Here is a 27725-nt window from a genome sequence, read left to right on the forward strand (position 1 = left end):
GGATCAGCCTCAAACATGCTTTGAGTAGTTCTTTTAACTGCAATGTTGGTAAAATCACTGCTCAGAAACAGTGTTTCCTACTATCTACAAGCTGCTGGGGGGTAGGTATGGGGTCCTGACGAGGGGTTTGTGCATGGGCACAGGAATTAGAGTGTGACGAGTGAAAGGTGGGTGATGCTGTCCCTCCCTCTGCCCTTCATGGATCACCCCTGCTATGAAAAGGGGACTTGAGAAAGGCAGAATGGAAGAAAAAAGTGACTCCTAAGAGTGGGGTAAAAATCAGTTGTGTTTCAGGACCATGTATTTCCTTGAAATAAATAGTTTCTAGGAAGATCTCAGGAAGAGGTGCTAGGACTGACCACAGCTTAGTTAGGAATAGGAGCTTCTTGGCAGTACCAGACAGTGTTACTTCAGTTTTTGCTTGACTAGAAGTTTGTGACTTTTCCCAAACTAAGTGTAGAACTGCAAAAAGAAAATGCTGTCTGTACCCCACTCTACCAAACGTTTTCCAGACTGCAGTACTGCTCCCCCCTCTCAAGTGGACACATGCTGTAGATCTTGTGCTGGGACTGGAGAAATAAAATGGCTAACCTAGTCTACCCCCAAAATCAGTGCAACCCAGAAGCCTTTGATGAGACAATTGGAGCCCTATGACTGTGAAAAAGCCAAATACCTCTCTGTCCATGCAAGATATTTGGCTCTGGGGTTAATTATTATCAAGTATAGATCCAGACATTATTTGGCTACTATTTACAATGGGTTGTATGTCCAGTGCTAGCAAAGAAATTGATATATAGAAACCAAAAATTAAAAAGCATGGGCATACATTACAAGAAACCTCTGTTAGACTTAGGAACGTTTGATGCAGTTGAGTTCAGTGCTTTCTCCTTCTTTGCCATTTGTGTGTACAGTATTAAAAAAGAATCCTACCTTTTTTTTTTTCCTTTTTAAAAATACAGAACTGGTAGTCTAGTCACACTCTTACAAGTAAGTGATAACAAAAATAGAAAGCAGGTACCCGTGTGGGACTAAAACTCTACTAAAGCCTGTCTTTTTTTTTTTCCACAAATATGTTTTCACAGACAATAATTAGCAGACAAACACACTGTTTGCAATTGCACTGTATTGACTTAAAAGGCGGATACAAAATCGTCTAAAGAATGCCATCCAGGGTGAAAGAGTTGTGTGTGTGTGTGCACACGTGTGTGCTGACACGTGCGTGTGTTTTCCTACTGTGCACCCAGCACAGGAGCATGCTCTGCTCTGTGTAATTCAGGGTTGCTCTGATGTGGCTCTGCTGCACGCTCGCACACACACACAGAGGGGTGGGAATAGATTTCTGTGACAGGTGGCTTCTTTGTCTAAATCTTTTCCTATAAAAGAAAAAAAATGTGAAATTTTGGTTGGTTTAAAGGTTCTGCTCCATGAAGAAAAAAAATTCACAAAATCCATTGTTTTTCACCTTTTCAGTCATTTCCTCATGAATAAATATTATCCATTAAAAACCTTTAAAAAGGTGCTGCGATACACAGTGTTATAGCTCCCATTCCTTTACTGACTCTCTGGTTGCCACGATGATTCTTTCCCTTCAGCCTCCACAGGCCCTGTACCATGGCACAACACGCTGTCCACGCAGGTCTTGCCTTTATCCATCTTCTTCCTCCCTTTCCTCATCCTCCCTCAGTCCACAGCATGCGAGTCTGAAGAAAGCTGCCTCGTTAGATCTCCATTGCTAATTCGATGACAGAATGTCAGGTTGGTCCATCCAGGCACAATTTGCAGCAAGAAAGGAACGTGGAGGTGTGGAGGGAGAGGGGCACCGGTCTTCCAGCCTCCTTCTGTGCATGAGACGTCTTACAAGGCAGAGACCTTGACGATGTTGCTCGTGGCGGGGGGGGGGATGGTGGTGGAGTGGCCGGGGCTGCCGGGCGGGGGTCTGCTCTCCCCTTCTGGCGTCAGCGCCGGCGGCGTGGGGATGCTGATGATGGCTGTCGTTATCTGGGCAGCTTTGCAGTTCGGTCTCAGCCCATCATCTGATTTCATGTTGAGACTGGAACGACTAGAAAACAAATTTAGCATTTGGCTTTTTTAAAACCAGACAGCAGAAAGAGTGGGAACTGTAGCTGCTCCTAATCAGCGTCTCATTCCTCTGAGCTAAGGGCGCTGAAACATTCAGAAGACTCCACTAAAATGTTCCCCCCCGTTCCTGCAGGGCATCATTTATTTCTACCCAGATTACACTAACGTTTTTTAAATATTCCCCCTGGTTAGGATACAGCTTTTCACAGGGCAAATCATTCTGTTTCCATTCTTGCATAATTACGCTTTAATTAAGAGGATATCTAAATATATTGTCCTGTGTACTGCACCTCTCCAGAGCACAGGTAGTCCTTTCTAAGAAGAGGATATGTTGTCTTTCTTGCATTTCAAATTCCTCTTCCAAATGCACTGTCCCTTGATCTTTTCTATTCTTTCATCTTTGTGCAGGAGTTTCAAGGAGCTGGCAGCTGAGAGCATTCTTATTAGATCTGCATCAATTGCATCCTATAATTAATTACGGAGGGGAAAATGATAGGTTGATTTCTGTGCATCTGCACAGCTACAGGAGTCTGCTATTACCAGCCCGACATGTTCATTTTAAACACAAGGCCTGTCCTTTCCAGACTGCAGAGCTCCCAGTTGGAAGGCTGTGGCTGTTGTTATCTCCCAGTGACTCACCCAGAGGATGTTTCTGGCTCGCTCAAGCATCCCAAAAACACAGCAGAGCCCATTCTGCTCCCTGGCTGCCTCAGTCACAAGCTGAGAGTGGGGCAGTCTTAGGGACTGGGTGGTTCTGCCAGTGGTAACCAGTACACCCAGTTAGTTGCGTTCCACATGAAAAAACAACTTAAAAGCTTTTTTTCTCTCTCCATTCTTAGACAGTTTGGTAAGCAAGTGAAATAGCAAACGGTGTTGACATTTAAAATATCACTGCCATCTGATTTGGCATCCACTGCACTAGGCAGAACAGTTGACATTCCCTTGAATTACTGTTTCAGGTGCTGGCTTAAGCTATTGTCATCTTGAAACTGCAATAGCTAGAGACTTACTTTGTGCTTATTCATTCATAATTCATTCTCTGAAAGGCCCTTCTGACTTCACCCTGGCACAGAGTAATTGCTTGCTGCCCTAAAGGCAGTTCTGTTTCAGTTTCTAGATCCCTTTGATAGGAGGGGGGAGAGGAAGAATGTTAAGTTCAAACACAGCCCAGTGCACAAGAAGCTTAATGGGCTAACTGGGATATAGAAAGTAATATTTGCAAAAAAGAGATTCTGAAGAAATGTGGTTTTGTTTTTTTTTTTTTTTTTCCAGCAAGTTATGTATAAAAGTAAACTTACAAAATTTTCTATGAAGAGACACTTCTTCACCTGTGTCACTAGTGGCATTTTAGGTAAGAGTGACTAAGGCATCGTTGTGAAATTCCTCTTTGTTTCCCAGTGATCCTTGACACTTGGAGTTGTGAGTTAGAATTTTGGAGAACAGTGGAGTGAGTGTGCCTGGAGGACCGTGTCGGTGTGCACAGCTCTCAGACAGCTTTTGCTGACAGATACTGATTAGCCAATTGTCTTTGCCCGCTCCCAGTAAGGGCCTGGAGGTACTGGGCTATCTGGGTAGTGGGCTGTGAAGTGGTCCTGTGCCAGCTTTGGTGACTTGCAGCTGGGCACTGCTGGCTCTTGCATGTGAGATTAGCACTTCATAGGCACGTGGCAACTGGAATCAGTCTTCTATGTCCAGTCTGGCCAGAGAAGAGCTGCACTAGAGCCTAGCTTTGAGCTGGTTCTTTCCCAGATCATCTAGGAGCCACTTCCCTTGGGCTGCTGTCAGAAGGAGGGAAACAGAGATGCTCCCAGCACTAGACCCCTTTCCCTGGCTGGAGACCAGGCCTGCAGGGGCATCCACTCGGACAGTGCACCAGAGGTCTGCATGCAGTGGTTCCCAGCAGGAGCCTACTGACTGTACCTGGCTGTGAGCGAGGGCTGCTCGCTGCACTGGATGTGGATGGTGCTGAGCTCCTGCATGCTGCGCAGGCGGGTGGCTGGCACGCTGGAGTTGGGCAGGTGAGTGCTCTTCTTGTTACGGCGAGAGCAGCAGGAGGTGGTCAGGCCGTGGTGGCTCGACAGGGAGGGGCTCCGAGAGGAAGGATAGTTCTGCATTGAGCTCTCCATGCAGTTCTGCTCAAACAGTTGCTCATCTATGAACTCGTGGTTCTGGCAGGGGGAAAAAAAAGTGTCGTTACTCTCTGGTGACCCCAACAGCTTTGGCCTAACAGCAGTTTGTTTTCAACAGCACCCTTTGCTAGGTTGGTGGGATGTGTCAGCTTCTTGTCTGTGTAAGATCTTTCTGCCTCTGTGCCTGAGGAGACTTGCACCAGGAAGATCTTAAATGACTCTGCCCTTTCACTCACTGCAAGCAAGAGAAGATTTTTCTCCCCTGCATCAGCTGGGGAACAAGAGAAGCTGTTGCAGTGACAGCAGCAGGATGGTCTGTCAGTGCTGCCTGGCTTACGTAGTCTGAGGTTGTTAATGTATCATTGTTGGAGTTTCTCTTTATTTTTGTGTCTGGATTCTACAAGTGGCTTCAAAAAGCCTGCAATGCCACATGGTTATCAACCCAAGAGGAGACTTGTGCTCCTTTTCCTCTGTGCCTGGAGACAGGATTGTCTTGTATTTGGATGACCATCTTGACATACAGCTTAATTGCAGGATGCTGTTTTTGTTGGCTGTTTGGTCCAAAGCATACCTGCAATTCATGGGGTGCTATGAGCTGAGTGGAAGGAAACACGGCAGGTGGGAGTGGGAAGTGTATCAGGGAAGGAAATTCAGAAAGCTGAATCTGTAAGGACAGTTTGTGCTAAGGGACAAGAAGTCCTGAAAGAAAGGACCCTTGTGTGTGTCTGTATGAACTCTGGAGCAGTTCTAGTGAACGTGCTTCATCCAGTCCCTGTCAGCATCAGAAGGGATGGGAAACAAAAGCAGCCATGGTGAAGGCAGCCATCAGATTTCATTGGGACATCTAACAACTCCCACAGGAAACGAGCACTGACAGCCACGACGAGCCACGTGCACAGACTCCCAAGGACAAGACCAGGCAGGAGAATGGAGCAAACACTCTCCAGACATGTCACAGAGACCACAGAGAAAACGGAGTGAATTAAAAAGGAAATACCTTGATGGTGGAAGTTCGTACAGATAACAGGGGATCATCCACAAGATAGGACAATCCCTAGGGGACAACATGCCAACAAAAGATAAAAACACAATTGATTGTCCATTCCAGCATTCAGAACTTTAGTCCCAGCATTGCATCTATTGCCTCAGCATTCCAGCTGGCTCACTCAAGTTTGAATGGGCAACAGGACCTTCTCTTTACCAAACCTTGCCTGAATCAGACCCCTTTGTTCCTTCCTTCTCACATTTGAAGCTTTTTAATGTTATGTTCTTGGGAAAAGAACAAAACTGCTCTCAAGTTTGATCTTTTGAGAGTTGAAGGCAAAGGAAAACAAAGTTTCAGCTGCTGATTGGCAAGTACCAAATTGGAATTGTTTTGCCATTGGGTCACCAATGGATAGGGGGTTTGATCAGACTCTGTGAAAACACAAAAGAGAGGTTTGGGTTGAAGGACTGGGTTTGATGCACTCAGCATTTGGAGAAAACATGGCCTGTGAATGTCCATACGCAATCTGGAAGTCGGAAGGAGTGGAAGAAACCTCCCTTTTGTTTGAACAAACTCATCTGTTGTGTTAAGATGACAAAGTAATCTCTGTTATGGCAGCTGGAAGTGCTTTAGGGTGACTTTGTCATCTGGCACACCAGATTTGTGAGCCATTCACAGCCATTCGACTGTCAGGCTGTATGCTAGTGATGACCACAGATACCACGACGATAATTCATGTACTTGTAGAATCCCTCTGCCTACTTTAGGAAAGGTGAATTGCCCATTGAAACAAGCTTGCAACCATGGTACATTCCTCATTCCATTCCTGCAACATGGTCACAAAATGACTCTTCAGTGTTTAAAAATTCTCTTACTACGATTTCAGTTTTTGGGAGGAGCACTGTCACATAGCATTTGAACAGATTATGTGATCTATAGAATTTTCACACAAGCTGATTGAACTACTTTGATTGATAATTTCAGAGCAGAATCCAAACCCAATACAGGTCATAGTAGTACAGGTTTTAGGCATAAAGCTCTAGACTGAAGAGTCAGATTGCGAAATATCTGCTTGTAACATCCAAAATTGCTAGAAATAAAGGCAAGATGAGTCTTATAAATTCAACAGTCACTGCTACAGGAAGAATCAGTTCACTGTCCTTGGCGTGGTGACCTTTATAGCTCATTGTGAGAAACCAGCTGTACTCAGCAGGTCACTGTGATTAACCATCTTCTTCCAGTGCATCGTGGAAGCCTAAGTGGTGTTATTCCAGCATAAGCCAAACTATGGAAGTGAAGGTGATTTATCTAAAAGAAAGCTCTTGCAAGTCAGAAATCAAAAGTACATTTGATGATGGATGCAGATAGAAAAAGGCATGAATATTTCAAATGTTAACCTCTCTTCATTCTTTCTAGAATGAATCATGGTATAGACAATGTGTTCCTTTACTGCAGAACCTTTTATATAAACCTGGAAGTAAAACATAGGTGTCAAATAAATATCTGAAATGTTCCAAGAGACTTCTGCACACAGAATCACTTAATAGTGAAAAATAAAATTCTCACTCCCAACACCCTGTGTGATGTGAACAGAAAAGTCTTGTTACAGAAACTGCTTGACTGGCTCTGAGATGGGTTACCTGCTTTTGTAACCAGAACTGTAGTGAGAGAAGATACCTGAAACCTTTCAACCCTTTAAGAGAGTTCAGCTGCTCTGTGCCATACGAAGTGCTACAGGTTATTTATGTCCAGCTTGTTGGCACTGGGGTTTGGAGGCACTGACAGCATCTGCCTCCTCCTAAGGCAGCAGAACTGTCCTTTATTACTAATTAGCATAACTGACGAGTATATGTGATGTGTGACTGACAGCAGAAGGCAAATGCAGTTTAGTTCTCTTTCAGAAGCACTGAAGAAATTAAACTTCTTGTACATCATGTTTGGGGGATCTCCTTAACCCCATGCTGAAATGTCATTTGCATTCAAGTGACCTTGCCTGAGCAACTGTGACACTGTACTGGTGTAGGTGCAGTGCAGCAGCAGCATTATTTAAAATCTTTATCTTAAAATGTTTAATGTAAACATCTTTATCCCTTTGCAAAGGTTTGGTTTTTTTTTTTTAAAGAAGACAGTGGAATAGAAGTGCGTTTAACCCGTGGCAAAACACTCCTGGGGGGCTGGTGGCAGCCCCCCGGCAGTGTGCCTGTCCCCCGGCTGTCCCTGGGCATGCTGTGCACACCGTGCCGCAGGGAGCCGGGCCGGGCACACACGGGGAGGGCAGGGACATGTGCACGGACGTGTTGCTACTTACGGTTGTTTTTTCCAGGCAGTGCAGCAGGTGGTGATGTTGGCTTTCAATAAGGGAAGTGCCTTTAGTCATATGCTGTTCGTCTTCAGTGGATCCCTGAATAGCCAGGAAAAGGAGGGGACGGGGGGAGAAACAAAACCCAAAGCAGCTGTAAAACCTTGAAAACAAACAAAGCTACCAGCGTCAGCTTTCACGGGGCTAAAGATAACAATTTCGGCGTTGCCAGCTCTCAGGTTTTTCTCCTGACTCTTGGGAGGTTACCTCATTGCTTCTCTTAACGGTTTGGCTTTAAACTCAGGTGAGGAGCTGAGCTTTGACTCCAGAGCAGTGTGTTTCTAGCCATTTGGTAGCTGGGGGAGAAGCCTGGGAGGTGCTGTTGACGTGTGGTGCCAGGGCTCAGGAACCAGAAAGCAAAGAAAAAAAGAATCTGTGCTGGTTTATTTTTCTGAAAAATACACTAAGACTTTGAAGCTTGATGTGACCTTTGGCTGCCAACAGATGTGCCCAGCTCCAGTCAGGAGACAGAGCACAAGCTGTCTTGGTTTCCTGAGCTGGACACCGGGCTCTGCCTGACCCCCAGGGCTGCCCAGCACCAGCCCTGCTGGGACCTGCACGTGGGTTGGCATCGTGCAGCAGTGGCACAGGGGTTACCTTCACAGGGAATGCAGCACCAGTTCCCTAGGAGAAGGAAAGCACCATCCCCATTAGTCTCTTATGGACTGTGGCTTTCACTCAGTAGGGTGGCTCCCTGGGATTTATGTTTTGGTAACGCAGTGCCCAGGAACTGATCAGGAACCCTCTGTGCATTACTTAGCACAAAACCAGAACAAGACAAGCCTGTTCCAAAGACCTCACCATCCAGATACTTGACTCACTGTACAGCCCCACCAGGACAGTTGGGGACCAGCTTTCCCTCGTCTCCTCTAACGACTGGAATGTGCCTAACAAATTTGTTAGCTAATTCAGAGAGCAGGGTGTGCTTAGAGTCAGGTGGGCAGCCTGGGGAGGGGTTGGGTACAGCTGGGAGTATTTAGGTCAAAAGCTATTCAGAGGAGTGGTCTCTTCTAGAAGGAGGTGAGAGCTGCTTCTGGCAGTCCTCTTTAGGGACTTTGGGTTGGCAAGATTTACTGGAGTGCTTTTGGTGGTCTGTTCTCAGCTTCTCCATCAGGTAAGTGTGTGTGGTGGTTTGGGGGGGATGCTGCGTGGGCTGCAGTGTTACTGGTGGTTAGGATGAGCTGCAGCTCTCAGACCAGTCCAAGTGCTTTTGTTGAACAGAGAGGCTTGATCTGTTTGAAACAGCTGAACAGAAGGAAATGTGAAGCCAGGAGCTTGAGTTCAGCGTGTGTGTAATGTTTAGCTTGTGGAGAAAGCTTGGCATCAAGTGTTCATCAAAACAGCAATAGGCCCATTTAGTCAACTTGGGTGTGTAGTACTCTGTATTTTTGATTTCCACACTGTATCAGTGAATCAGATGTTCCCACCCCTCAAAATACAGTGTGTTGCTTACCCTATGAGCTGATGATCAGATACACCTTAGAAATGGAAGGAAAAGAAGCCACAGGTGTTGTTTAGAGAGTTTCTGTGCTATTTGAGAGCCAGTATTATTTTTCTCACTTTCTCTGTTTTATGGTGGCAGATTTAAGATCTGGGTTATTAAGGATGTTCTCTTACTATTACCACTTAAGCTCCTGATCTTGAAATTCATTGTGATTTCCTGATGTGTTAATCTCTGTGTGTCTTTGACTAGCATTTTCAAAGACAATTATGTGCATTCAAATAGCAATTGGGTTGTTGTGAAATGTTTCCCTGTGCTCTGTAAGCAAAGGGGGCCTGGTGTCTTCTGTAATGCCTAACTCTGAAAGTGAAGAATTGATGTGCATGGCTTGAATCTCTGCCTAGACACGAATCAGCAGTACCTCACTGCTCAAGAGAGGAAATGGGTGGGATGGGAGACACAGAAGAACATCTTGGCAGAAGTGCCAAGACATTGTCTGCTGCTCTCGAGGGGGTCAGACTCAGCTATGCTGAAAGCATTGCTTTTAAATACCCCTGTGTGTCCCAGTGATTCACTGCAAATGTGTGTTCGGGGTGTCACTTCCAGGATGGTTCTGTGATCCTCAAGTGAAGGAATAAATCTGCCTCTGACAGATGCCAAAACAGAGCTGAACTGGTGCGTTAAGGAAGCTGACTTACTGTACACAGAATTAATAGATTCCTATGGGAATGCATCTTGTGCAGGTTATGGATTTTTCTGTTGCTATTGTTTTGGAAGATGAGCGTTCCCAGAAGTATTTTTAGAAGTGGCCAAAAAAAAAAAAAGGAAAAAAGTCAGTTGCATTTTTCTTACTAACAATCCTCCTGGTGAGCTAACGCATCAGGCAGGTCCTGTTTCATCCCCTGCTGGGATTATGGACTCTGCTGAAGTCTGTGCTGGAATATTTCCCATGGAGGTCCTTCCAAGCCCTAAAGCAGATATGATGCTGCACTAAAACACTGAAAAAGGAGAGAGAAAGACCACATATTGCAAACAATATCTTTTTATGAGGATTTGCTTGAGAGGAGATCTAAATAGAATCTGAAAGCGAAGATAGAGCTTCTGTACCTCTGGCAGAAGCCAATTGTTAAATTTTGGCAGCACAGCTTAGTCTGCCCCTGGTTTCCATCACGAGGTGAGGCAATGCTTGCTGCTGATGGAAATGGGTCAAGGGGTGGCAGTGACCAGGAGTGAAGTGTAGCATCAGTGAGTATGACTCTTAACCTTATCTTCCTTTCACTTTTTCTTCAGTCAGCTCAGTGTTTTCAGAAAAAAAGAGCAATGCAAACAGTGAGAACCTCCTAGTGTCCAAGTGAAGAATGAGATTTGCTGGAACTACTGTCCTGGGACAGGGAGAGTGCAAGTATCAGCAATGTTTGGTGTTTTGACAGCACTGTTGAGGAATGTATAGCTATAGAGATTGCATCAGTGGTACCTACGTTACTGCAGGCAAACAAAATCTGTGTCTTCATTAGAAGAGTCTGGCTGTAATGAAAAAGCTGGTGGGGGGGAGGAGAGGATGTGGTTTGTGTTTTGAAGGGGGGATGCCAGTTTTGCAAGGATTTGATGCCAACTACCATTCAGTTTGTTCTTGGAAGATGTTCAGCGAACTGCTGGTTGCATGGAGGGAGACTGAAACACACAGTAGTGTCAGCTTTGAAATCCAAAATGCTTCCACTTTCCCTCTTCTGCCTAGTGCCTCAGCACGCGAGGTTGGGCACTGGTGGACTGAGCTGAACTGGTTCCGTGCCTGGGCTGTCCCTTCCCATGAGGATGGCTGGAACACTGAGCTGTGGCTAAGCAGATTCTGCTTGTGAAAAGGCACAAGACCTCACAACCTGGTGTTCCCAGGATATACACCTCCTAGCATTCTAGCTAAAAGGGAATTTCAGCTAGCTGTACAAGGAGATTAACACTAAGAGGATCTGTAGGCTGCTGCCATGGGAAGAAGCTCACCATCCCTTGAGCACTTTTGACATAAAGCTCACTAAAAATCTCTCTAAATGAGAAAAAAAACTGTCTGAGTACTTTGTATCTAGATGGCAAATGCAAAACACCACAAATCCATGTGTTTCTGAAGCAGGAGTCTGTATTCTTGCTAGGAGCAGAACCCCTTCCTGCTGCTGTCCTCAGATGAATCCTTTTCTTTGCTTGCTCTTTACTTTGGTACAAGGCTACAGGCTGAAGACATGCTGTTCCCTTGAAAGATGGTGGCAGTTCTGGTGCTAATGAAAGGACCTTCTGGCTCATGTTCCAGAATCTTGAACAGTCCTTATTTCCCTATTTATTCCTGGGACTGCAGAGCCATAGCCAGGACACGTCCTGGGCGAACCCTCGTGGTGCCAGACTGCTGGACACTTGTGGAACAATTACAGGTGGATGGCAGTGCTGGGGGGCTGCTAATGAGGAAAGTGATAATATCAGTCACAGCCATCTAGTAATTGCAGCTGGAATGGCTGCTGGGTAACAGCCCAGCCCTGTGGCATTCTGGCCACATGAGGCCATTAAAGTTAGCATGAGTCCTGGGCAGGGTGTCAGAATGGGATGTGTACCTGACCACTGAAGCAGTCTGATACTAATTTGGCTGATGGACATGCACAGTATGTAGATAATATTTTGGTCCCTAATGTAGTAACTACAGAACTCGCATTCTCTCATATTTTTACAGCTTAAAAAATCAGGCTGGCTGGGCTGTGCTCTCATTCACATTCTGTACTCTTAAGGATAGTCTGTTCTGCCATAAAATGAAGGGATATAAAATCTTGCCTGGTGGAGTTAAAATGGTCGTGTGTACCTTCAGAGCAAAGGATGTCCTGCAGTTCTGTAATTAATTAACACCACTGCCTGTGGATGCAGAGGCATGTTCAGGTGTGCAGCTAGTCCTCAGGTAGCCAGAGATTGTTTCCTGGTGGTTGTGCAGATGCCAGGCACAGCTTTGGCAAGATTCTTGTTTTAGTAAATTATATTCCCATATGTCTGAGGTGGTAATTCTTCCTTTCCCTGTACCCCTTGCTTTTGTCTGTTTCAAGAAGAAATTCCTCAGAGTGGGAATATTGTCTTGCAAAGTATTCATACAAATGTACACAATAGTGCTTTTCAAAGTAGGATTTGTGGATCTTGCTTGCTGTGGGGGAGTCCTATTAGCATTAGAGCTGTAAGCTACCAGAAAGCAAGCTGCACCCAGGAAAGCCTGGGCAGACCTGCTCTAGGCACTACTGTCTGTCTGAATTTAGTTATTAATGGGTAAAAAAAATCCTCTAGAACCTCTTCAGAAATGTTTTTATTTTCCTTCCTGTGTCTACAGTAGCTTTGCAGCCAACAAATCACCCTTTTTCCGCTTATTTTTGGGCAATTGCCAGGAAATGAACCCATTCAGCCAAATATTTCTGTCAACCTCATGCGTTTTGGACTTAAGCATTGGTGCGTCAGCTGCTTTCCGTGAGAGGTCTTGGCAGGGAGTTCTGGTTGACAAGAGAAGTGAGGAGATTCTTGTTGGGATAACAGCATGGAAGATCAAGTGCAAACTGAGTGTCCCTGCTAAGGTCTTCTGGCATGTTTAAAAACTAGAAATCTAAAACTCAAATGGAAATTTAAAATTTTTTGTCAAAATTTGGCATGTTCCTGGGTACTGCAATAGCAGAATCTCAGCTGAGCTGCCATCCCAATCCTGAGCCTTTCCTTTATGGGGGTAAGGCTCTGGACTTGGTGTGACCAGTCTTTCTGGTCTCTGCTTGGTAGAGAAACTTTCCTTGAACCGTTCAACAGCAACATATAGTTCAAGAAACAGACTCTCTGAGCGTGGCTGCTGTTCACAGAGCAGGAGACGTTAGATGTGTAGTCAGAAGGATTTGGACAAGAGAACAGAAACCAGTCTGGGCATCCTACCTTCCAAACCTGTACTTCATGGTTACAAACAGTTCCAGTTGTCAAGGGCCAGGTTCCTCTATCTTGGTCTGCACTGAGTAGCATCCTATGGGCAAAACATGGTGCTGCCTGATGTCCCTCTGTGTGCTGCACCCACTGAACTTGGGTAGGGGTGGGCTCAGGTCCCAGGGAGCAGCTTTCACCAGGAGCTGAAAGGGTTTTTCAGCTTTGATTTTACAAATGCAAGGATGTGTGCCAGGGTAAATAGTGTGCATTGGAAGGATCAGGCCATGAGTAAGGACACATGGACAAGCACAAGGCAGCTGTGGTGGCTCAGTTAGGTATTCTTCATCTTGCTCTTTGCTCCCCATGTGCACGAAAGGCTGATTTATTTGAAATGAAATCTGTGAAATGTGCTAATACCTGCTCTGGTGTTGATCAGGCTTAATGTAATAACCTCCCCTCATTTTCCCTGATTCTGCTGAGCAATCTGACGCACTTAAAACTTTTCTTCTCGTGAATAGCTCGCGTTAGTCTCCAGAGGCCTTTCTGTTAAAAATAAACTCACCACCAAACTGTCTGAAACGGGAGCTAGGGAATGTTTTCCTGTCCTGTTGGGCATGATCAGATAGTCCACACTAGAGAGAGACTCTTAAAAATAAATAACCATATGTTGGAAGAGAGCAGATATTTATAGGATGGGCTGTATAAATCACTACAGCTCCAAGACTGCATCATTCAAGGGCTGGAAGGCCAGATCCTTTCCTAGCTCGAGGAGAGGAGTCCAAGGAAGCTTTTTGCTCCCACCCCCCCTTGCATTGGGGTTCCAGCTGTGCCCCCAGGCAGCACACACAGCACACGAGCGTGGCACCGGGCAATGGGCACTGGGGGGGCAAAGGAGAGGAAGGGAGGGGGCCCGGGGCAGGAGTGGCAGTAGGGGACGTCCCAGGCCGTGTGTGGGAGGTGCTGCTCTGCACTCACCGTCAGCTCCAGCGCCTCGTTGAGGAGCCCGTTGCGCTTGCTGTGCAGGTAGGCGTTGGAGCTGCCCGTCTTGGCCACGCGGATCCTGGCGAGCCGGGCCTTCTGTGGGGGGAAACGAGCCGAGTTAGAGCCGGGCACACGGGCGGCGGTGGCAGGAGGAAGGGGATGGCGGGTTCCCCCTCTGCCTGCCAGGGCCTGAGGGTGACAGGCGAGGGTGTGCAGAGGAGAGGTGCTGCTGAGGACAGCCCTGCCCCCGGGAGCCAGGCCAGAGCGTGTGTCTGAGGGGCACAACCTGCCACAACGTTAGAGCCCTTCCAGAGGCAAGAGGTGAGGTGCTGCACATTTGTTTATCCTTTCAAAAGCTAATAGTAATTTTCTGGGGGATGAGAAGCACAGCAACTAGAGACACTTGCCTTGGCCATGTCCTGGCACAGGAGTGTGTGGTTTAGCAGCACACGTGCTCTGCACACACTGCTCCTTGCCTTGCCTCCTCCCCAGCACTTTGGGCTGTTCCATTCTCTCCGTAGCTGTCAGCTCTCTGCTCTGACACGTGCTGTCACTCGCTCCTGCAGCGAGCCCAGTGACCCCTCCTTGGTGGGGACTGTCCTCTGCAGGGGCAGTGCTGGCTCAGGGGCTCAGGTATTGGTAATAGAAGACTGTCCAAAAATACCTATCTTCTGGACAAACTGAGAGAAGTCACTGTCACCACACAGACATCAGCTCCTCTGTTTTTTAATGCCTGACCTCGACCTCCAGGCGGACAGGTTAGATGGTAAAAAGCAGTCCACAATAAAGCAGACAAGGAGACCTAACAAGGCTCTCTGCCTCTCTGATCACAGTTCTTGGTGTTTCAGTCTTTCTTTTCAATCGTTGCCTACTTCTCTGTCAAGTGCTGATTTGCCTTTTTCTTTTCTACTGTTAATTTATGACTCAAATACTATTAAAAGTAAATACATGAAATAGCTGTGGCTATTAAAAAATAATTACATTGTGCTGTAGTTTAAAATGCTGCATAATCTTTTAAATAACATGGAACTCGTGATTTTCCTTTCTAATTAGAGGTGCTAATGGGTATACACTGTAGGAAGAGTAAAGCCAAGAGGCAAATATCTGCAGTGGGTCCAGAGAGTGTAATAATTCCAGGAGCTCCATTACTGTACATGCGTGAGTGACTCTGGCCCTCAATATTTGAAAGATTTGTTTAACCTTAAGAGCTTCTGCTTAAGCAGACAATTTCTCAGACAAAGACAGGAACAAGATACTAGTTTGCAGCTTTAATTGGGTGACACAGACTATGACCAGTCTGAGAAATAGATCTTCTTTTGACACCCCAAAATGGGGACATCCAAAATTGACTTTTTCTATACTTCACCTAGATTTCGTTGTCCCATTTTAGTGTTAAGACTCCAAGTCAGTATATGAGAGTGAAACCTTTGATGAAACTTACTCTGTACTGGGGCCAAGGGATCTCCCAGGGCTATCTGGTCACCCTGTCAAAGGGGTGGGAGTTGTATTTGCAAGACACTCTAAAAGTACAAGAAGAAAACACAATTTGATTTTTTTTTTTTTTTTTCTGAAGACTTTCCCAAACTGCTGCTCTGAGCCTTGAATAGACTGGCCTGAGAATCTAGAACAAACCCCACAGGGACCACTACAGTTGGATATGAATTAGGGGGAGAGAGCAGGGGAGAAGGGGCTGAAGGATGTTCCCTTTCCTAGTTATGTGGCATTATCTCTCTGTTTCTGTTAAATACAGTTCCACTGAATTATTTCTTCTATTTGCACATATATGCCTTTGTGTCCCTGTTCCTCACTTTTGGCACTGATTTTATCTCTATAGTCAGGACTGGATATTGGATCCAGCGATCATCTTTACAGTGAGGTTCTGATGGCAGCCACAGAAGACTTCCATTTCTTCCTGTGATTGACAGAGTATCAGCTCCTGTGCTAAGGGATTACCAGAGTCCCCAGCTCACCTCACCTAGAGCAGGCAAGGCTCCATCCTCCTCTTTGGTTCAGTCAGTTGTTAAAGTGGATATAGTCTCAGGCCCTTGTAGGGAACATTATTCCCTGTGCCTCCAGGCTAGTATGGGATCAAATATTAATAGCTGTACTCCATGTGGAGTGAAGATGGTTTGTGTCTGAGGTCTGTTCTTTTCTTCTTCGAAACAGGGCCACTAGGTATCTAAATAATTAAGCCCCGTGGCTTTTGTAGTTTAGAACAGATGTTGTTATTTTAAAAAATGTCAGTGGGGCAGGACAGAAGTTAATCCTATTCTCCTTACACAAAAAAAATTGTCTAGGATTGGCACATCACCTGACTGTGGCCCCATCGTGATTAAATTTGGTGGATATCTTGATTAACTCATCTAGAGAAGTTAATTAAAACTGGTGCCTAAAATTGGTTTGGCTCTCCAGACAGTTTCCAACTTTGGACTAGAAACATTCGACTCTAAAACCATAGCCCATATTTTAATGTGAGGTTTGTGTGTAAAGTGCATCCTTTGGGGAGCACATCTGCCCAGTGACACAGACTTTGTGCTGTTGGGTCCGTGCCACACGTGCTGGGGCACTCCTGGCAGTAACAGGGAGCTCAGCCCCCTCCCACACCACAGCTGAGCCCCCACTGCTTGGTAGGAGGGAGCAAAGTGGGTTCAGGACACGAAGGGCACCCCAGGGCAGGGCTCGGGGCCTGGTGTGGAAGCAGGCAGTGCCTGTTTCAGGGGAGTTTGGGTTACCTGTTGGAATGCCTCAGTCTGGACTTGGCCTGCAGGCAGAGCTCTGCTTTGGCAGATCAGGTGAGGAGTAAATTAGAGGCAAAAGTCTTGAATGCAAGCTTTGGAGCAGCAGTATTTTGCAGGGAACCATACTATACACTGTCACATAATTGGCTTCCATAAAACTAGAGAATTAGGCTGGTGGGGTCTTCCAAGTTGTGGCAGTTTTTCTGCCCTTGTCATCCCTGCCCTGCAGAGCCCAGCACTTCTGGTCTGCAGGACAGCAGACAGGCAAGTGGATGACCAGGTTTTTCTGGCATTTTGCTGCAAATGGCTTCTGAGGGGGCAGGGCGAGCTGTCTGCTGCATCTTATCCCACAAACGTGACAGACTAAAGGTCGTTAGGGCCAGGCCTGAGATAACTGTTACTGAATATAACCCCTGCATGGAGAGTCTAAAAAAGGAAAAGAAAACGGCACACTGTGTCTGCATGTGGAGTGGTAAGAGGAGTTGCTAGGAAACCACAGGATCTCAAAATGCATATGACCTAATCTGGAAGATAATTTATATGATGAAAATACTAATACTAATGACAGCCACTTATAGGTTAGAATGATTAATTTGGTTATGTTGGAGCCCACGTGTTTCTGAGAGCAGGATGGAAGGCAGGTCTCAGGAACTTATGGTTCCTTACTGCTTTTTAAGAAACTGGGGACTCAGAGTGAGCAGGAAGGACAGTGAAGCCCTGGACATGTGGGGAGGATGATCTGAGGGGCTGACAGCACCCTATGTCTACCAAAGGGACTGACAAAGGAAAAAGAATAGCCTGTCTTCATCTTTTGCCTGCTTTGGAGAAGTGCAAGGAGCAGGAGCTGCTGGCTAGGAGAAGGGCTTACCAGATGGCAGGGCCAGGAAACAGCTAATTATTATTTATTAATGATTTTCATCTAGTTCTTATGGAAATAATGTTCACTCTTGATTTATGTGTTATAATACACTATTAAGTTACAACCTATGACATAATTTCATATTTGCCAGACATCTTCAGCTTTCCAGATCTTCTGTACTTGAGCAAGGAGGTGACTGGTCTGGGTCTGTGGCAGGTACGATGTGAGCAGGTCCTGTGTCCACTTCTGCTCCCTCTTTAGACTCGGGCTGTTAGTAGCATTATCCCTCACAGTGTGGCTGGGGCTGGAAGGGACCTCCAGAGGCCATCTGGTCCAACCCCCATGCTCAAGCAGGGCCACCTAGACCCAGTTATCCAGGACTGTGTCCAGATGGCTTTTGAATATCTTTAAGGATGGAAACTCCACCACCCCCCTGGGCACCCTGTGCCAGTGCTTGGTCACCTACACACTGAGAAGCTGTTTCCTGATGTTCAGACAGGGCATCCTGTGTTTCACCTTGTGTCTATCCCCTCTGGCCCTGTCACTGGGCAACATGGAGAAGAGCCTGGCTCTGTCCTCTTTACCAGCCTTCCTTCAGGTATTTATTGTAGGATCCCTCTGAACCTTCTCCTCTTTAGGCTAAGCAGTCCCAGCTCTCAGCCTTTCCTTGTATGAAAAGAAAGATAACAAGCTGTACAAAAGATTGTACAGTTAGGCAGGAGTTTCTGCAGACTAAACAGGGCTTGAGAGCATGGAATGACAAAATGTGTTTTCTTGTAGTTGTGTTCTCGCTTTCCTAAAATGATGCCATCTGTGGGACCTTCAACTAATTTTAGTGTAATATTCAGAAAGGAATTCAGCAAAGACTTCAATTTGTACTTCTGAGAGGAAACTCAGCACACATGTAACTTAGGGAGTGGATGGAACCTCCATCTGGTGACAACCAGCTTAGCTCCCTGGCCTGCTGTGGCAGTTTTTCCTTGCCAAGCAGAAAATGGAAAATTGTTCAGTTCTTAAAAGAACATTCAAAAATAATAGAGTGGACAAGATATTAAATGAATCTACTGTCCGTGGAGTGCTTTCCTCCATATAATCAGGCAACACTGATCATCTGTCCTACTTAGGGCTCTGGGAGGCTGATACGCCGTCGTTAACAAAGCCTGGAAGCAGGCTGGACTGCCAAATGAGGACTTGGGGTTATTACATGTGTTTGAATGCTGAGTGAAATAATGGCTGTTTAAAAAGCAAATGACCCATATAATAAGTACGAGTTGTTATTCTGCTAGCCATGATTCCATCTGGCTGTTCTAATGGGCAGGCAGCAGAGTTACAGCAGTGTTAGGAAAGTTAGTTTCTGCAGATCATCCTTCTGCCACTTTAACCTTTTTTTTTTTTTCATAAGAAATGAAGTATGCACATTTGGACTCTCCTTCCTCTCAAATCTTTACATTAAACAGCTTTTGAGCCACATTTAAATATTCTGTCACTTTTGCTTTGGGGGAGATGTTGTAGAGCTGCATATGGAAATTACATAGTGTAGAACTCATTATATTCCTATATAATTTGATGGAACCACTTACAGTCAGACCTTGATCTTATTTTGGGCCTCTTCATTACTTTCCAGAGATGAAAGATTCCCCTCCCCTCCTCTGTGGCTCTCCTTTTAATCCTACCTTACCCTTGGCACCATTAAAGCAACAGAACATCATTTCAAATGCACTATATCGTTTAATCTTTTCCAACACCGAAGAACATGATGTTCGAGCTATTTATAGCACAATGCACAGAATATGGAGTTTAATGGATCTCGGCTCCTCTACTAGTCATGGATATCCTGGCTGATTAAACACAGGGCTTTGAAACAAGCGTTGTGACATGGAAAACTTGCAGAGAGGAATGCAGGATGGTTGGGAAGCCCCTGGGGGACTGAGACTGGTTCCCTTCTATTACAGACATTTTCTTCTTAAACTTAGCGAGCTTTGGCTTAAACTTAGTGAAGGTCTTATTCCTACTGGGCATTTATTTTAGAATTTCATTCTTCTATTTAGAAAATCTCATTTCCAGCCTGCATACATTTGTTGCCAGTTGTACTCAGCTGTCATTGTATTGACGTTTTCTTTTTACATAGACCATTCCCTTCCTGGTGCTTGCTGCATTCTACAGGAGAGAATAGAATAAACTTCACTTTTTGTGGAGTTTGACAATTTTCACTTTATTCCTTTGCCTGACATTTAAGTAGTAAGCTTTTTTGGAGCCCATTTCATATTTTTATCCTCTATAGATGTCCTGCTTATTTCTAATACCTTTTTTTAGTTCTCCATCTATCCATCCACCCAGGAAGGGTTATAGGCAGACCTTGATCTCTATAAGAATTGACCTTATGGACAGTTTTTTCTTGACTGAAATGTTACAGACAGTTACTGCATCTTGGCTGGAATTCAAAGCTGCTTCTGTGCTGAAGTTCCCACGCTGCTAGTCCAGCTGACTGATAAGCAGAGAAGAGCACCAGCTTTAAGTTTACCTCTTGAAATAATAAGAAAATAAATTTCTACATATGCTTTTTTATTTTCTTAATGCTGTAACAGATTTTAGAGCTTGGGTCAAAATCGCCTCAGGAGTGTGTGGTCAAAGAGGTGCTGTACTAGTTATGGAATCTGGTATAGTCTGAGCTGAAGCATTTCAGGGTGCTAATTAGGATGCCTGAATTTGTCTGGAAGTGTATTACTTAATAAACATTTTCTAAAGAGTCTTGTGTTTTTCTGCATCATTAATAGAGAGGTTGCTGTTCTCCATTACTCTAAAATAAGCTTCTGTGTTTCACTGGAAGCAGAGTGTGATGAGCATCTGTCGGCCTGTGATTTATTTGTCTGTCTGTTTCTAGATCTCACTTTTATAATACCTTTCACACAGCTCACACCCCTAATTAATAGCTATAAAGTATTCAGGGGATGGAGAAATTAACAGAATTTGATCTAGTGTCACATGCCAACTTACTAGACCTGATATATGAACACTAATTAATGATGCGGAGGCCTCTGGTTAGCTACAGAAAATGAAGGTAATTGCTTCACATAGTGCTGCTCACAGCTTCCTCAGGATGGTAAAACATGGGTAGGACAGTGACAGTGACCCCAAAAGCTTTGTACAGAACTCAAGAGGAAAATAAGCAAATTTGTAAAACTCATGCCCTTCTTTCTCCCCCATGGAATGAAGCCCAAGTGGAGAAGGTGATGGTGGGGCTGTTCTCCTGCCTTGCCTGCTTCCTGGCAGTTGGAGTGTGTTGTCTCTGGGCAGGTGCCCACAGGCAGCAGGGGAGTGAATGGGGTCAAGTGCCAGTGTGGGCAACGCTGGCAGGGCCAGGAGCTGTGCTCCATCTCCCTTCTGTGCCATGAGCTTTCAGTATTAACTGAGACAAGTGTTGCTTGCTGGGAAACGAAAACGACTCGAAGTCATCGGGTGACAATGAAGTTGCTGTGTGGTGCAATCAGCTTTCTTACTGAAGCTGCTCCTAGTTGTTCCTCTTGCTCCTGGGGCCGAATCTCTTGCATTAGGCTTCTGGGGGGAAAAAAAAACCTTCACAAAACCACGCCCTGGTCCTATTTGGTAAGCAGAGCCTCGGAAGAATGTGTGTTGTCTCAGGTCCCTGCCTGGCAGCCCCAGCGCCTGGCTGCCTGCCTGGCACCTCCTCCGGCCCTCGGCGAGAGCTGCGGGGTCATCCTGGCTGCCAGCTGCCCTGGCCCCAGGCAGCCCTGCACGAACGGCTCGGTCGCTGGGGAAGCTGCTGCTCCAGCTCGGCCGCGGTGGGCGGGGTGGAGCTACCCCGGTACCCTGACGCCCAGCGTGCCCCGGGAGGCTGCTCGTCCCCGGAGAGCCGGTGGTGGAGCTGCTTGCTGTTTGATGGGATTGTCATGACCTTCAAACAACAAAGGCTTGTTCTGAGTCAGACTTTGCAGACCACTGCTGCTGGGTGGAGTGGGAGGTAGTGGAGTGATGAGATTCTAGGACTTCTCAAGTGGGGCTGTGTAAGACATCTGTCAGGGAAATTCTGCAGGGGCTCTGGGGAGATGTGCTGGCAGACTGCAGAGTGATCCCATCTATCTGACATCTGTGATTAGAGGACTGAGACCTGTATTGCCATCCCAGCACCACGTGTGTCAGTGACAAATGTTGTTCTTCATCTGCTTATCACTGTCATGGTACAAATTAGGAACCACAATAAGCTCTACTGCCACTTAAACTCACTTTCAGTTGTGTTTATTCCTGACCCAGTGGGTATATCCATACCCATTAATCCAGACATAACCTTCTATTGCAGTTGGTGCAGGGGAGTTTGAGCCATGTTCATTTTGTAGCCTGGGAGCTGCATGGGAGCTGAACTGCACCAGCCTACTCGATTCTGCATTCCTCAGGCAAGTGGAAAAATAAGGAGTTCATAAAGGTAACGGCAAAGAACCTGACTCCTAGAACCCCACCCACAGTCACACAGGGCTTCCCAGGTCTTTTTGGCTGGAGGTTTTGCATGCAGCTCTCCTCGACAAAGGCAGTTTCAGTTTGTGTTTGTTCAGACATCTGGGATGAAGTGGTGCAACATCAGCCCCCACAGATCCTCCCAGCCACACTCTGTAATGAGCCACCAGGACAGAGGCTGCCCCACACCCCTGGGCTGCAGGTGGGCAGGGGGGACACCCAAGGAGAGCCCCCAGTGTGGACCAGTCAGGTCCTCCTGCACTGCAGGCTGTGACCTGGTTATGGCTGAGGTGTGACATGAAAGAGCATCAAGGTACGAAACAAATGTAGAGTGGCTTCTGGATATGTGTGGAAATTGTTTCATCTGGGCATTGAGCCACTATAGACAACAGGCTTAATATTTCAGAGTATGGGCTTGCTTTGGAGGCTGCACCTATGAGCTGGAGCTCACTGATTTCAGTCCCTCCCTTCAGAGGAGATATCGACTTCCCTTATGCAGTTTGGGACCCAGGGAATTTGAAGTAGCTGAAGTGATGGAAAATGCCACTTTGCTTTTCTGGATGATAGGAAAAAAAAAGAGGAAAGCTTCCTGGTTGGTTTATTTTGTGGTGGTTTTTTTTGATTGGTTTGTTTGTTTTTCCCCTGAACTGTATGAAGGATGTGACAAACACAGACCAGGAAAGAGAGGAGGAAGAGAAAGAGGTACCTATGCTAGCAAAAATGCAATATCTTAAAAAAAGTGCTTTTTTTCCCACTCCTGTCAAAAACTGTTAAATATCATCAACAAAAACGTATTCCACACAGGTTCATTGTGGTTGAAAAAAACCCCATGTTTTTTAAATGTCAGCCAGCTCCAGTTTTAACCTTATTGTTTCTCTCTCTCCTTAAGTTCCCAACCCCATTCCCTGCTGGGAACTGAGTCATGTTCTGCTGCTGAGCTCTCCTTAGACAGCTCACAGCTCTGCTCGAGTCGCTTTTTCTGGCCGTTCTGTTCCATGCTCTGAAGTTCACTAACCCACCTCTAAAACTCAGGGTGTCAGCTGACAAACAGAACATTTCAAAGCTGACTCCCCTGCTCAGAGGCAAATCAATTATTATAATGGCCTCGTTATTGACAGGCGTGTGGGCCGCCCTCCTCAGGGGTGTGATGATGACAGAAATCTCGTATTAAGCATTCTCTTCATCACCATCTCCCCTCTTCCTCTGCTCTGCTGACTGCAGGCCTGTGTTCCATGCCTCTGGGAGTGGTGCCTGGGTCTGGAACAGGCTGTTTCTAACATGCCTCTTGTGGAACCATCAGAAAGACGTTTGTCCTTACCCTTCCTTCCTTTTGGCTTAAGCCCTTTTTAAGCATCTCCATAGTTACCTCATCAGTCTGCAGAGCCATAGCTGCCTGTGTGCAGCCATCACACGAGGAGCTCTCCCTGTCAGGAATAACTTTCCTCTAGCTACTTCCTCTCATTGGCTTCCACCTGAGAAGCCACGGCTCCTTCCTCGCCCCCTCATTCCTTTCTTCTGCTGGTACTGGCTCTCTGACTGAATGCTTTAATTCATCTTCCAGGCAACGTGTTGCTTCTCTGCTTCACCTAATTTATACCATCTACTCCTTGATAGCCTGCATTGGAGTTTTCAGTCCTATAGTAATAGTTTCATGTGAGAGTGGCTCTGCAAAATTATCTTGTCCTGAGCGGTCCTTTCCTTGCCTAAATTTGAGTGTTTGGTTCTTTCCTGGAAACTTATAGCCTAGAGGCTGAAATGAGAAGTTTGTTTCAAGGTTTTTGTAGTACATCCCTTGTTCTCATAGTCGGAGGCCACCAGATAAGAAATGAAATGAATGGAACTGACTAAGAACATTTCAGCTTCTGCTTTACTACCACGTGCCTGCTGAGGCTGCTCAAAGCTGCTTTACATGTGTGTTCAGCTGGGTGTGCTGCTGGGGCTAAAGGCCCTGTGGGCCTAACCTAGAATCCCCTGCTGCCCTTCTTACAGGACTTTTTTTTTCTGTCTTACCCTTTTTTCTTCCTGAAAAGCTGCTAGTGCCTGTTGCTGTGTCAGCCACTGCCCCACCTCGGCCAGCTCGTGTTTCTGAGAGCTCCAGTTCGGTTCCTTGCCAGCTCCTGTCCCCAAGGGAGGGGGATGCTGGAGCTGATGGGGTAACTAGCTAGACTGTATTTAGAGCAGTTTCAGGAGTTATCAAAGGGATCTCTTGATGTCTTTTCTGAAGTATCATTCCCACAACAAAAAAAAACCAGCAGAACTAGCTGCCTTTGTTGCACTTTCAGCTGAAGGACCCCAGTGTTTATTTTAAAGCTGGATAAAGACAGGAGTTGTTGGACGTGGGAGATTAAAGACCAACAAAGGCTCTCATCACTCTTCTTGCAAAACCTCTTTCTGGAAGTATTTTCACTAAGAGATCTACTGTTTGTGCAAAGATAGAGCCTTTGATTTTTAGTATTGGTTCTCTGCTTAAAGACATGAGATTAAATTTCCCTGTCAGCAGATAGTTTACTCAAGAAGGATCATTCTTGCAGGGTTTTTTGAGCAGCTTTGGACTCCAGAGGCTTACAACATTTTTGTAAACCATGGGAGAGCAGTCTGCACCTCTGGGATCCTTGGACCAAGCTCAAAGGCTACATCTGTTCTTTTCACTGCCTTGTTACCTGGCAATCTTGCTGCCCTGCTCTGGTGGGAATAACGTCGTGCCTTGGGGCTGTATTCACTCAGTCTTTAACTTCTGAACAATTAATTATTTTATTTTTTCTACTGCTGCTAAAGGAGCAGCATTTCAGTAGCTGTTAGTAGCTGCCTCTGCTTTCTCTCTAGGGTTGAAAAGTGGGAGGTGTGGTCCTCAAACCAGCACCAGATACTCGTCTCCTTCTTCACGTTGCATCCATTGCAAACTGAGTACAGCAAGAGAGAGACTCTGGTATTATCTGAATTACAAAGTCATTCTATTGTCAAGCCTTTTAAGTGTCAAATTCTCCTTTAAAACCAAAGGCTGTGACATTGACTAAAGAACAGCATTGTTTCAAAGTCAGGAAGGTCTATTCTTAGCATATCAGTCAAAAAGAAAAAAAAAAAGTCTTTGGGGAAAAAAAAAAAACAAACCAGTTTTACCAAAATGAACCTTGTCAGAAATGATCAATTCATCTTCCATTCAGTTTGACCTGGTCCTTGCTGCATGCCAGAGGACAAAATTTGATGACACAGCACAATAAATTAAGATTGCCAGGTCTCTTTGTAATTAATTCTCTTGCAGTGCATGTTTGACAAAGAATAATTTATCTTCAAAGTGATTAAATCACTAATAGTTTGGTTTTGGGTATTTGGGCCTTTTTTTTCCCCCCCCTTTTTAAGGAAAATTTCTCCTTAGCTGAAGAACAGCTGAGAAGTTACAGCCACCTCTTGATATTTTATTCATGCATCTAAATACTATTTCTGCCTCCTCAACAGTTAAGTGACAAAGTTAGGACTGAGCATGTCATAACCTAGAGGGACATTGGGCTGTGCATGCTATAAACTGAGGGGCAGTGTCTGTGTTATTCCTCAGAGCTCTGTCCTCTGAGCTGTGCTTCTGGGCACCTGCTGCTGGTGGGCTGTTTGTATTCAAGGACTGAGAGTGCAAAGAGCTTTTTCCAACCTTCTCAAAAAAGCCATGAAAAAGTCTTTAGATGGGGACAGAGTTTTAACTGCTACTAAAGCTTTCCTGTTCTTGAAGAAGGGATTCAGTTCACTGGAGGATGATGCTGGAACAAGTATGCAATCCAAGCAGAACCTCAGTGTCCCTCTGTACGTCCTGCCCATCTCCAGAGAAGCTGCCATTAATGTGCTTCTGACTCTTTCCTTCTCTTTAGTATTCATGCAGTATGATCATGTGAAAATTACTCACACTTCTGACTTGAGAAAACTTTCTTAGCCCAGAAATTCATCCAATATCAAGGGAATTAGAAATTCAAATGGGGGGAAATTATACACTCTGTGTGTCAATACAGAAAACCTTATAAAAGCTGCAATCAATCACATCAGCATCCAAGGTGGTGGTATGTCTCCTTGTCACCAAGTGGATCACAGTCCAATGAATAAAGGAGAAGGTGAATCAGAACAAGAAACTTCAGTATGCTGCCTGGAGAGGACAACCTGATCCTGCACAGACCTGGAGTCAGTTCTGGAGCTTCTCTGTACTGTGATCCATGGCTATGCACAAATCTTGTTGGCTTATTTGTCTTGCCTGTTTGCTGCCTGGCTATCCTGTAACTCAGGTTCTGTCTCTTACTCCAGGTACGTGTTGTTCCAGTAGGAAAAAATTGCTTTCTCTCAAAGCCTTTGATTATTTAGATGAGCTAAATTGTGAAGGTTTGTCCCCTTCACAAACCTCCCTGTTAGTACTCCAGTCCTTCCAGGGCATTGACAGGTGCCACATTCCCGTTTCAAGTCAAATCCACACACTTTACCCCTGGGTGCAGCCTCACATTAGGCAACCCACTCTGCAAATCATTTAAATTCATTAAGTGAGTGTAATGATCCATCCTGGCTTCCCACTGTCCAGCTGCTGACCGAACAGGGTGTGGTACAGAGTGGGCTCCCATTATGGTAAGTTTAGATTTTTGTCTAGATTGTTGTATGACTGATCAGATAAACAGCTCTCCCTCCCAAATGCCTCCTGAATGTATTGCAGTTTGATGTTTCACGGTTGTACAGTGCCAAACCCAATGCAGGTATTTGTGAAACCCAGCAGTGACTTAGGGAGCCTGCAGCTCATTCCCTCATGCTTCTCTCTCTGCTACTCTCCTTATGTGTTTTGACTGCCAAATTTTGTGGTTTTGTAGTTCTTGTATCTCAGTTCTCTGCTGTCAGCTCCCTGAGAAGCAAGAAGTAGGCACAGCCCAGATGCTTGCCTGGAGCAGAAATAGCACATCTTTGTACTACTGTTCTCCATCAGGTCCCCTGAGTCTCAAGTTTCTGGTAGACAGCATTCCACAGGGAGAAAAAAACCCCCCAGACCTTTAGTTTGTGGTTGTCAAAACCTGCTTCTGGTTTTGGTGCAATTTAGCAGACTGAAACAGAGAGAGAATAAATCTGTTCAGAGTTTCTCAGTGAATCAGTAAGCTTATGCTGGTAAAAACTCTTTAGAGTTTGGGCATTCAGTAATTCTCTGATGTTTCCAGGGGCTTTTGTGTATTGCCAGTGTTTTGCCTGGTACAGTCTGCAGCTTTGAGGGGTGTGTGTACTGGAAGTGCATGTTTCTGGATGCATGTTTTCAAAACTCCAGAGAGACAACAGGAACCAAGCAGCCGAAAGATAAACAGCTCTGCTTGATCCTTCAAAGGTTTATGAGCATATATTTAGTTCAGGCTGGCAGGCAGCAGAGGTGAGCAGCAAAAGCCTCATCACTCCTGATCTTCTAAGGACCCCCAGCACCCCGGGTGTGCCCTGGCCTGGCTCCTGTCTCCGTGCAGGGGGTGGTCAGGGTGGGGTGGTTGGGGAGGTGTGTGCGGGACGCCCTCTGCAACGCTTGGGACCGTCACGGGTGGCTCTGAGCCCCGTGGTGACAAGCAGGGGCTGGGGGTTCCTGGCAGCTGCTGAGCTCCCAGAGGAGGTGGCCACGGGGCTCTTACCTTCTGCGCTCTCCTCTTGTCCGCTCTCTGGTTCTGGTGGTAGATCCGGCTGAAGTTGGAAACAATGACTGGAACCGGCAGAGCAATGACCAGCACCCCGCTCAGGGAGCAAATGGAGCCAAATATCTTCCCAGCAATTGTCTTGGGCACCATGTCACCATAA

The 27725-nt window shown here is 45.8% G+C and overlaps 1 protein-coding gene across 1 annotated transcript; it reads right to left on the minus strand.

Moving 5' to 3' along the window:
- Nucleotides 1-1854: 1854 nt before the first annotated feature.
- KCND3 (potassium voltage-gated channel, Shal-related subfamily, member 3) lies at nt 1855-27725 on the minus strand (the record flags this gene model as incomplete). The annotated part of the gene is made up of 6 exons (XM_008940416.1): nt 1855-2059; nt 4000-4247; nt 5206-5262; nt 7502-7594; nt 13878-13979; nt 27563-27725. Coding segments are annotated over 6 exons (868 nt in total), but the record flags the coding sequence as incomplete, so codon positions are not given.

Source organism: Merops nubicus, unplaced genomic scaffold, assembly GCF_000691845.1.
Source record: "Merops nubicus isolate BGI_N331 unplaced genomic scaffold, ASM69184v1 scaffold8935, whole genome shotgun sequence".
Taxonomy (NCBI): domain Eukaryota; kingdom Metazoa; phylum Chordata; class Aves; order Coraciiformes; family Meropidae; genus Merops; species Merops nubicus.